At 41.7% G+C, this 12,056-nt stretch overlaps 1 protein-coding gene across 1 annotated transcript; it reads left to right on the top strand.

The window, feature by feature from the left end:
• The first annotated feature begins 841 nt into the window (after window positions 1-841).
• Window positions 842-10,777, top strand: LOC117518113 (zinc finger BED domain-containing protein 1-like). The gene is made up of 4 exons (XM_034179176.1): window positions 842-2,109; window positions 2,467-2,611; window positions 2,735-2,935; window positions 10,637-10,777. The coding sequence occupies exons 1-4, from the start codon at window positions 842-844 to the stop codon at window positions 10,775-10,777; spliced, it is 1,755 nt and encodes a 584-aa protein (XP_034035067.1).
• The last annotated feature ends 1,279 nt before the right edge of the window (window positions 10,778-12,056 follow it).

The following is a 12,056-nucleotide window of genomic DNA, read 5'->3' as shown; positions in this document are numbered from 1 at the left end:
ATTAAAAGAATGTAAATCAAAATTGAATATATGGCTACAAAGGGACCTCTCAATACTAGGACACATTTACCTGACCAAAATGGAAAGCTTATCCAGATGTACAGTATTTACCCACTTTATTCAAATGCCATTTCTAATAAGTTAATTAAATCTTTTAACCAAACAAATCTAAATTTTATATGGAGGAACAGGCCACAATACTCGTATATGAAGAAAAGCCACATGGTGAAAGAACCTGGTGAAGGTGGCCTGAAAGTAATTGACCTAGAGTGCCTTAATGCAACCCTAAAAATCAACTGGCTAAAGTCATGCATTAAACAACAAAATTTACTGTGGTATTGTATCCCAAATTTTATCTTTAACAAATTGGGAGGTTTGAATCTTCTACTTGTATGTGATTTTGATATTAACAAGCTCCTGGTATCCCTATCAGAGTTCCATAAACAAATCTTTTTGTACTGGAAAATGCTATATGTCCACAACTATTCTCCACATTCAACAATAATATGGAATAACAGATACATTCTACATCACAACAAATCACTATTTTACAAAGACTGGTTTGAGAAGAATATTTGGTCTGTATCACACCTAATGAACAATGAGGGAAAGCTGATGAATTACAATCAATTTTGCTTAAAACATGATTTTAACCAGTGCTGTGTTCAAAAGATCGATCCACGATCCGATAATCGATTCACGCTCAAAAAATAAGATATCGATCCAAAAATATGTGGATCGATCTTTTCCAGGTGGCTATAGGGACTATTTTCTTTGACGCGGAAGGAGCAAAATAAAAAGCGGGTGCCGGCTAAACGAAACCGAAACTTAAGAAAGCAAGATGGCCGAAGCTGCAGAGCTAAAATCACCACCTGGAATGAAAGCTGATGTTTGGCAATACTTTGGATTCAAACGTTACGAGGACAAAGACGAACTAGACAGAACAAAAGCAGTGTGCAAACTGTGCCAAATAGAGGTAAAATATAGTGGCAATACCACCAATCTCCGCAACCACTTATCCAGGCACCACGCCGACACAGCTAAACCTGTCGCAAACCAAACAGCACTGGAAAAGGCATTTGGTGTTAAATTTCCCTCGAATTCTAAGCGTGCCTTGAGCATAACCGAGGGTCTCGGAATATTTATTAGTAAAGACCTACGACCCTACAGTGTGGTAGAAAATGCTGGATTCAAACTACTGATCAAGAGACTAGAACCACGCTATGTCCTGCCCAGTCGCAAACATCTGAGCGAAACGGTAATTCCACAAATGTATGCGAAATCAAAAGATACCCTTGCACATTCGCTGAAATCTGCCGAGAGAGTGGCACTGACCTGTGACTGCTGGACCTCCAGAAATACCGTGTCTTATCTGACTATTACGTGCCATCACATTGATGAGGAATGGAGGCTAGCTTCTAGTGTTCTACAGACCAGAGCAGTTGAAACGAGCTACACTGCAAGTAATCTCGCTGATCTGCTCACCGAAGCCATACAGGAGTGGGGAATCACTGACAAAAACCCCGCAATTGTTACGGATAATGCAGCCAACATCGTGAGAGCGGTGCAATTAATGGGCCATTTTCACATGGGCTGTTTTGCGCATCTCATCAACTTGGCATCCCAAGCAGGACTAAAAACTCCTGCTATCGCACGCTTACTGGGGCGGGTAAGGCGAATTGTGGCGTTTTTTCACCGAAGCCCCACTGCGAGCCACACACTAAAAGAGAAGCAGCAGCTCCTTCAATTGCCACAACACAAGCTCATTGTGGACGTCACGACCAGGTGGAACAGCTCCCTGGATATGCTGGGACGTTTCCTCGAGCAGCAGCCAGCCATCTCTGCAGCGCTGCTGTCACCTGACGTCCGCAGGAGGGAAAGCGATATATGCACTTTAACGGAGACAGACATCACCACCGCAGAGGACGTGGTGAAATGCCTAGGGCCAATGAAGATGGCCACGCTCGCCATCTCCGAGGAGGCATCTCCAACTATGTCCATGGTTGCACCACTGCAGTTTCAGCTTCTGAGTCAGATGACATGTACTACTGAAGACTCTTCTGTGATTAAGGAGCTCAAAACAGCAGTTCATAACAGCTTGAACTCAAGGTATGTTCATTTAACATGGCTGTGTAGTAGTAGCATTGAAATGCATTAGTCTATACTTGTCTGATTTTATTCACATTTTCTTACTTAGAATAGAGCAGTGATTTTAGACTACAATTCATACTAGTGTGTTTGCATGACTGTTCCATCTGTATGCATTTACTGTAGGCCTGCCCTGCTCTATACAATGGATGCATGTTTAATCAATCTATCTATCTATCTATCTATCTATCTATCTATCTATCTATCTATCTATCTATCTATCTATCTATCTATCTATCTATCTATCTATCTATCTATCTATCTATCTATCTATCTGTCTATCTATCTATCTGTCTATCTATCTGTTCCTCTATATAGATATGAAGCCCTGACGGAGACCTTGTGTGTAGCATCATCATTGGATCCACGTTTCAAGACCCTACCATTCCTGTCTGGTGAGGCACGTGATGCTGTCTTCTTGAAATTGACCTCTGAAGCTGCTCATCTGAACCCATCAACTGATGTAAGTTTGCAGATTATATAGTGTGCACATTTGAATATATTTAGACTACTTTTTTAAATTGGGCAGCAAAAGACTGAATTCAGGTTAATTTGTGTATTATTTTGTAATATTTTTCTGCATCAGGAAACTACACCAGAGCAAGAAGACACCTCCCATGGTCCAACTGATGTGGCTGTGCCTGCACCAACTCAACCAAAGAGGCAAAAAGACTCATCTGCTCTGATGGCTTTACTGGGGTCAGCCTACACACCACCAGAAACTCCACTACAAAGGAAAACTACTGCCACTGAAAGGGCTGAGGAAGAGGTCGCCACCTACAGGAAAGTACCATCTATTCCTCTTTCTCAAAATCCACTGACATGGTGGCAGGTGCATGCAGGGGATTTTCCTCTTCTGGCAGGCCTAGTAAAGCAGTACCTTTGCATACCCGGGACCAGTGTTCCATCTGAGCGAGTCTTCTCAACCGCTGGAGACATTGTTAGTGCTCAAAGGAGCTGCCTCACTCCACAGCACGCAGACCAGCTCCTTTTTCTCCAGAAAAATTACAGAATTCCTGAAGACTAGGACTCTTATCAGTCAATCATAATTTCTTACATAATTTGCTGTTGTTGCTGAGCTACTGTTTTTTTTTTGTTTTTTTTTTTGGTGGTCATGGTTGGTTAGTTCTGGTCATTATTGTTTTACTCCTGCCATGGGTATGTTACTCAACCAAAAGAGGGCCACCAACTTTTATGGTTAGATTTGGAGACAGTCAAGCATCATTTCTTAAATAATTGACCTACTGAGCTACAGTTGCTGCTGAGCTACTGTTTTTTTATTTATTTATTTAAAATTTCTTTGTGGTCATTGTTGTTCTGGTCATTGTTTTAATCCTGCCATGGGTATGTTATTCAACCAAGAGATGGCCACCAAGTTGACAGTTGGTGGCACCAACTGTCAAGGTTACACTCTGAGACTTATCAGTCAAGCATCATTTCTTACACAATTGCTGTGGCTGCTGAACTACTTTTTTTTTTTTTCTTTGTGGTCAGAAACCCTGCCATGGGTATGTTATTCAACTAAAAGAGGGCCACCAAATGTCATGGTTTTGATTTAAATTTCAAATAAAACTTGGATTTTTGTTCATTCCAAAATAATTACTTTAAATTCTTGACTCTTCTCTCTGTGTGTCCCTCTTACACATACACAGATACAATCACAAACACACATGGGGCTGTTTTGTCTATGAGACAGTTTTTTTTTTTTAAAGTGACAATCCAGCAATATGTAAATAGATCGAATCGAATCGGATCGAATCGTGGATCGAATCGGATCGTGACCTTATGAATCGGAATCGAATCGATCCTGGAAATTCGGATCGATTCCCAGCCCTAATTTTAACCCCTCGTACTTAGACTTTATACGTTTATATAATGCACTTCCCAAATAATTTGTTTTCCTCTCAGCCAACATTGTAGCAAACCAAACTATACGAGGTGTATTAGATAAGAAACTGATACTTTTTTTTGTTTAACTATATGGATTTGAATGACGTGCGATTACACCAATCATGCTTGAACCCTCGTGCGCATGCGTGAGTTTTTTCACGCGTGTCGGTGACGTCATTTCCCTGTGGGCAGGCCTTGAGTGAGATGTGGTTCAGCCCTCTCGGGTGAATTCCTTTGTTTCGCATGCTGCTCAAGACGGCGCGCGTTGCTTTATCAAAATTTTTTCTGGACCTGTGAGGAATATCCGAGTGGGGCCGGCATGAGGACTTTATGCGGACATTCCACGGTTTAAGGACATTTTGTAATGAAAGAACGTGCGCGCAAATTCGCCGAGTCGTTTCCGTGACAACTCGGCGAATCTGTGTGCGCCGCGACAGGAAAAACACAGTGTTGAAAACCATTTGTAAAATTCAGGCGGCTTTTGATGGCTTTCAACAAGTGAGTAACTGAGAAATTGTTTAACAGCTTGGGCATGTTCCAACTTGCCCGTTAAGGTTTCCAACGGAGGTGTTTTTCCTGTCGCGACCCCCCGCGGACGGGTCCGGCCCGACATGCGACTCTGCCCGCACGTTCTTTCATTACAAAATGTCCGTTAACAATGGAATGTCCGAATAAACTCCTCATGCCGACTTCTTCTGAAAGTTCTCTGACGACTTCCTGGGTCAACAGAGCCTGAAATGTGGAAGTTTTCAACTTGAAACGGCGAGACGCTGCCGCATTGAAGCGCAGATCGCCGTCAGGCGCCATGGGCTGTCCTTAAAGCGACACTACCAGACCAAAATCTCTCATCAGCAGTTAAAATTTTTACCGAAAACCAGCTGAATTTATCGAATGGTGTCCACTCAGTTGTGCCTTACAGTTTTGAAAAAAATTTGATCAAACAAAGCAGCAGTCTCTGAGCCATTCCTAAACAATGAAAAAAATCGACGAGAGGGTGGGCCACTCCTCACTCAAAGACTGCCCACAGGCGAATGACGTAACCGACAGGCGTGAAAAAACTCTCGCATGCCCACGAGGGTTCAAGCATGTCTGATGTAATCACACGTGATTCAAATCCATATGGTTTTTGAAAAAAATAATAAGGTCTGATACTTTTCTAACAGACCTCGTACACCCCAGTATGCCTTCTTTATCAGTACAGGGCGTTCCAATTCTAGACCAAAAATGTAATAATTATTTCATAAGAAGTTGTCTAACAGAAAAAATGTTTCCAGGATTACAAAATAAAAATGATATAATTAACAAATTTGAAAAAAAGACAATAATAAAACTAAGATTTTAGAGCTTGTGTATTCTGCACATATTGAGAGTATTTTAACATTTCATCTTTGTGTTTGGTTTGGTCACTTGAGTTGTAAATAGAATTGTAAAAATGGCGGGGAAAATTGTGGGAAAACCCCAGAAGACTCTGGCCCACATTTTCACTGACAGGATGAGGAGGAAAGCTGAGAGAGTCCTGGCAGACAGCTCTCATCCTCTGTCCTGTCAGTTTGAGCTCTTGAAGTCTGGGAGGCGCTACAGAGCTCCTCTGGCCAAAGGTTCTTTCAAAAAATCTTTTATACCAAATGCCGTCACCATAATGAACTCAAAAAAGGGACCACTCCACAAATTAAACCTGAACTGCTTTACTTCTGTTTTATTTGATTTTATTAGATCTTACTGTACGTTTTATTTATCTTACTAGGTCTTATTCTATTTCTTCTTTTACTTCCATGTATTTTATGTATCTTATTTTTGTTTTATTTGTGTGTTTGTATGAATGTTTTATGACTGTTTTTTTGTCTTTTTTGTGCTGGTGAGCCGAAGACAATTTTCCACATCGGTGGACAATAAAGAATTATTCTATTCTATTCTATTCTAAGAACAATGTATCTAACCTTTCCTATAGCTCCTAAAGTGAAGGAAACACACTTTAAAATTATGAATAACATTTATCCATCCAAAGAATTACTTCAAATGTGCTTCAAAATCCAAGAAAATGTATGCTCCTTTTGTGAAAAAGATATTGAAATTATCATTTTTTCTTCTGTGATATAGTCCAATTATTCTGGTACGACATACAACAATGGATCAATACAGCAATCTTATCTTCTCCAGTCTCACCAAATAGAGATATTGTTATTTTTAGTACTCCTATGAAATCTAAAAAAGAAGAACTCTGTACAAATTTAATTTTATGTCTTGCCAAGTTTTTTATCCACAAATGTAAAATCCAAAAATGCTCCCCGAACTCTACATTCTTCACAAATGAATTTAAATTATACATGAAATCCTTGAAATGTATGAATGAACCTAAAGCAGTGAAAATGTATTCCTACTTGTCTGATTGCCCCCTGGACTCCATGGACTGAATACACTATGAGCTCCTTGCTATTTAATTATTTTATTTCTCTTGTTAATTATTGAATTTCTCATTCTGTAACACTTGAATGTTCCCTCATCTGTGTAACTTTTGATGACACACAGCCATGTTTGTTATATAATAATAATAATTGAAAAAAGATCAGTCAGCTGAGCAGGGTGGGATTCAGGTTTTTCTTCCTCTTTGTCGTTTAAATGCAGCCGGCATCCGTGTTGCATTGCTGCCACCTTCTGCATCAGTCCGTTGTAGCAGTACTAAATCCTCTCCACGAGTCCAGTGTCTTTCAAGTATTTAAAAAGCCATCACTTCCCCTCTCACTTGACATTACATCTAAAATACTTCCTTCAGAAACTTCTTTCAGGCCTATTCTTATAATTCTCAGAGAAGTTCTTGCCTTACTCTATTCAGTTCAATTCAATTTATTTTGTTTACGTAGCACCAAGTCACAACAAAGCTGCTTCACACAAGTAACATCTAACCTTACCAAGCTGGAATATTTATAACATATTAGGAATATTATTGCATACACATATTAGGCAATGGAAGACACCAGGGTTGTAGCTAGGACCATGTTAGTGCCGAGTAAATTATGAGATACCCTTGAGGGTTAGGGTCCAGCAAGCCCCCCCCCCCCCACCAAGCTATAGGGTTTTATACTGCTAAACCTGCAATGCTAGACCTGCATTGAAATAAATGTGGTCAGATCTCAGAAAGAAATAGCTGATATGTATTTATAAGACCCTTGTGAACGCAGTAAAGTAAATCTGTAACCCCAAATTTGTAATTCAGCGGAGAAATCTTCGTTTAAAAATGACAAATTTGCAACTAAAATTTAGCCCGCCGCAAAAACTGTACATCCGGATCATTTCCATGACGTCAGGGACGAGACGACACGTTCCCGCCTTCAGTCCGATCCCGCATTGAAATTGATTTTAACTAGTAATGTTACTGTTATACACATCATGGTTTCAACATCCAAACGTAAGCTGCAATGAATGAGATACAGCTCTGCATGCTCAGATCAGCGGCGGCATCGACAGCGGGCGGCGTCCTTCCCCGACGCCTCGCGCTCACTGTCCCCAATGCGCTTACCGAGTGCATGCGCTCGTTAAATGCCGCCACGGGCCACTCACACCCCCGTGTCTGCTGTGCAGCCGGCACCACCTCTCTTACTACTGAATGGAGGTGCAGCCAACTTGGCACAAGTCCAGAGACTACGCTCGCCGTTTTAATGCAGAGCGCGCGGTGACACCTGTTGCTCGCAAGGACAGACTTCTTGCGGCAAAATCCGCAGCGCCGCACGTCTCGGTAATCGGAGCCGCAGAGCTCCGTGGCCGCTGAGAGAGGTTTATATCTTTTTAATGACTTGAATTCTTTGCGGGTCTCGCCTCCGTAGCCCGCGACGGTACACCGGAGACGAAAGACAGTAGTTTTTCAATGCGACACCACTCAATTAAACGGGCGTATGATAAAGTCCCCAAAAATAATTTTCAAGCACAAATAAAAGAAATGTGTACTCACCAAGCATACCGCAAGACAATATGAAGTTTTAAAAAATTAGATCCTTCCGTAAAACTAGAAAAAGGCGCAGATGCAAACTGACGTAAATCGAAAAATTACAGTTGGCGCGCGCAATGCATGCTGGGAGAGGGTCTTCTCCCTGACGTCTCGGCAGCGTCCATGATGAGATGACAGTTTTGCGGAGGGCTAAATTTTAGCTGTAAATTTGTCATTTTCAAATGAAGATTTCTCCGTTGAATGACAGATCTGGGCTTGCAGATTTACTTTACTACATTCAGAAGGATCTTATGTGTAAATATGTCATTTTTTGGTGCAAAGATCTGACTGCATTTATTTCAATGCAGGTCAACTTTAACTAATTTTTGGTGGTTTTAGACACATTAAAAGCAAGAATAATAAACAAAAAATTATATTTCTGTTGTAATATTTTGTAAGATCATAGTTATTTTTTGCATGTTTCTGTCAAAGTCTAAATTAATAAATAACATTGAAAATGTTAAAAACACATTATTTAATGGACACAGCATTTAGTCTCTTCTTCAGAAATGACACATAGCGGCTTTTAATCCAATGAAGCAGGCAGTTTTTCTGTCATCCTGACAGTTTTTTTTAACAGTTTGAGTGGGTTTGCATTACTTTTTCTTTTTAAACAATATACGAGGTCTATTAGAAAAGTATCCAACCTTATTATTTTTTTTAAAAACCATATGGATTTGAATCACCTGTGATTGCGTCAGACAAGCTTGAACCCTCATGCGCATGCGTGAGTTTTTCCACGCCTGTCGGTTGCGTCATTCGCCTGTGAGCTATGGAGTTAAAATTGTCTCATTAATATTTGTAAATGCACACAGGGTGATTGTGACGTCCCCGCCGTCCTGTAGCGGGGCGGGCCCATAATCAGGGGCACCTGGGCCCGGTGTCCCTGTCTCTTATTTAAGTGGGCCCAACTAAATCATTTTGTTCTCTCCCTCTCTTTCTAGGACGTCTCGCTGCGCCGACTGGTAACAGAGCGCCTTTTTGCACAGCTGCACATTTTTGCACCTTTTAATTTATTGACTTAAACTATTGTAAATAAATACTTCTATTTTTCTAATCCTCTCGTTTGTGTCTCCTCCTTGTCACTGTCCTCTGAGCCACGGGCACGTGACAAGAGGGTTATTTGGTTAAAGTTTGTTTTTAGGCCTGTTTTTTGTGTTGAGGCTTTGTCGCGCGCTGATTACGTACATGATTAGAATCTGGTGCACACCTGCTGATTGCGCGTTCGTTCATTTGTTTGTGGGGACACGCGAGAGGTTTGAAGCCAAATTGTGTTTTGTTTTTCTTATCCGAGGTGAAGGTAAGTGCTGTCTTGTGCTGCATTGTGTTTTGGAGTCCTTCGTTAGGCTTTAGTGGCTTTTCTCATGAGGAGATTTGCCTGCTTTTGTAAGGGCAGCGGTGAACGTGGCTACAAGCTTCGGCTTGGGAGCGCGTCCGTGGTGTTCTGGGGGTTGCCAGCTTGTTGGTCACTGCTCAGACCCATCAGGTTTTAGCGCATAAATACCCACCATATGAGACCGCAAGAAGACTAGGTTAAGCAGGTAGATTTGGGGTTAAGTAGTTCAGGGCGGGGGACTCCGAGGGACGCGCTGGCCCTCAGCCTCGGTTATGTGAGTTTGGCAGTTTGAATTCAGTTCGGTTCACGTTACTTTTTTTTTTGTAACCATGGCTTCTGTTTCACTTTTTTTTTCCACTCCCGAAAGTTTTTTGAAAAATTGTCAAAAGAAACATTTATTGCAGATAGCTAAACACTATGGCATTACAGTGGCAAATAATACACGCAAAGATGATGTTAGAGATATAATCACTGCTGCGCTTTTTAAGAAAGGTGTCCTGAGAGGGGGAGAGCAACAGTCGGGTTTATATGTCAATTCTAAACCCGAGCTGTCTGTTTCGTTTGATGGGCTGAGTTTTGAGCAGTGTAAGGAATTAATGTTGCTGCAAATTGAACAAGAGAAAAGCAGAAAAGATGCTGAACTTCAGTTGGAACAAATGAGACTGAGAACTGAAGCTGAAAAAGAGGTTCAATTGGAACGTGTCAGACAAGAGACTGAAAAAATGAGATTGGAATTGGAACACTATAAATTGAATTTGATTCGGGATGGTAAGGTTATAGGCGAGGTGAGTGAAGAATCATTTTCCTCTGCTGTTTGTAGGCCTGCTCCTAACATGTTTGACGTGGGTGCTAGTCTGCACCTAATGCCAAAGTTTAATGAAAAAGATCCAGATACTTTTTTCGTTCTGTTTGAGCGCATTGCAGATGTTAAAAATTGGGCGGATTGTTATAGAGCTTTGTTGTTGCAGTCCATGTTTACTGGTCGTGCCCAGGAGGCTTATTCTGCATTGAGCGCTGCAGAGTGTCTGGATTATGCCAAAATAAAGGCTGCAGTTCTAAAATCCTACGAATTAGTCCCAGAAGCTTATCGCCAGAAATTCAGGAATTTTGAGAAAAATGAACGTCAAACTCATGTGGAATTCGTTAGAAATTTAACCTGTCACTTTAATCGTTGGTGTTCTGCTTGGAATATTGACACTTTTGAGGGTTTGTCAGAGTTGATGATCTTGGAGCAGTTTAAGAACTGTATTCCTCAGCATGTAGCTACTTCTGTTACTGAACAGAAACCCAGCACCGCGCTGAAGGCAGCTGAGCTGGCAGATGACTTTGTCCTGACTCACAAGGGGGCTATGGGTGAAATTTTTCCATCTGCGACCAAGCCTATAGTCAGTGAAAGTCGCTCCTACTCGCAGACCTTTGCATAGAGTCGCTCTGCTTCATTCAGAGCGCACTCTAGCAGGTGTAATTACTGTCAGGCAACGGGCCACTGGAAGTCTCAGTGTCCTGTGCTCAAGTCTAAAAGCAGGCGTAAAATGTACGTACCTTCAGCTCCTGCTCTGTCAGCTTCAAATAAGTCCAGGGAAAAGTTTGATAAAGCTTTTGCTCCTTTTATCCATGATGCGTATGTGTCCATTGTGGGGAGCGAGCAGCGTGTTCATATTAAGATGCTGCGTGACACGGGCTAAACACTCGTTTATAGTGGCTTCTGTGCTTCCATTCTCCTCTGCTACAGAAAGGGGTGACTCTGTCCTTATGCATGGGATGGAGCTGGGTGTGGTCTCCATGCCGAGTCACACAATTATGTTAGAATGTGGGTTTATTAATGGTCTGGTGATTGTAGGCGTACGCCCCGCTCTGCCGCTTCCTGGGGTTTCATTGATTTTAGGCAATGATTTGGTTGGTAGTGCGGTGTGGCCGAGGTCTCCTTTGCCCGTGGTGACCCCTGAGCCACGTGCATTGTCTCCGCTTGAAGAGCAGTGTCTAGAGGTGTTTCCGGCTTGTCGTGACGCGCGTTCAATTCCGTGCGTCTAGTCGGATGTGCTTGAGAGCTCAGTCTTGTTGCCCGAGCTCCCCGCATCTCTCTGAAGGAATGGCGTCAGCATCAAAAGTGTGATCCAGCTCTTTCAGTTTTTTTGAAAATGTTCTTCCAGGTGACAAGGTACAGAGTGCTGCTCATGGGTACTTCATGCAGGAGGGTCTGTTGGTGCGCAAGTGGGTCCCATGTCATGGTGACTTCGTTGGTGAGCCCATTTTTCAGATTGTTGTTCCTGAGATGTTTTGTGATGATGTGCTCAGAGTTGCCCATGATGACTCTGTTCACTTAAGTGTGAAAAAAATGTTGAAAGCACTATTTTTTACAGGTGTTCAGTTTAGACATTCGTCATATTAAAGGTTCTGATAACTTGTTGGCCAGTTTAAAAAAGGAAAAAGCAAAGTTGCCTTAATTTTTGTGCCTGTCTCTCTTCTGCCTCTCCACAGTTTCAGGCGCCGGAACTCTGGAGGTGCAGCAGAGGACATGTGTGCTAAGCTTGTGACTTTACCAATTGGTGTCATCTTTAGCCTTGTATAGCTGAGTCTAAATTGATTCCTTGCAAATGGTAGAACTTCTCTTGTTTTATAATGGAAAATAGAAGAAAAAAACTTAGTCCTGTCAGATTTTTGTAAAGGAAAAAATGTATAGCTGAATATAGGTAAGCTGTAAAT

The sequence above is a fragment of the Thalassophryne amazonica genome, chromosome 10 (assembly GCF_902500255.1).
Source record: "Thalassophryne amazonica chromosome 10, fThaAma1.1, whole genome shotgun sequence".
Classification (NCBI taxonomy): domain Eukaryota; kingdom Metazoa; phylum Chordata; class Actinopteri; order Batrachoidiformes; family Batrachoididae; genus Thalassophryne; species Thalassophryne amazonica.
This window is presented reverse-complemented; position numbering and strand designations above follow the sequence as displayed.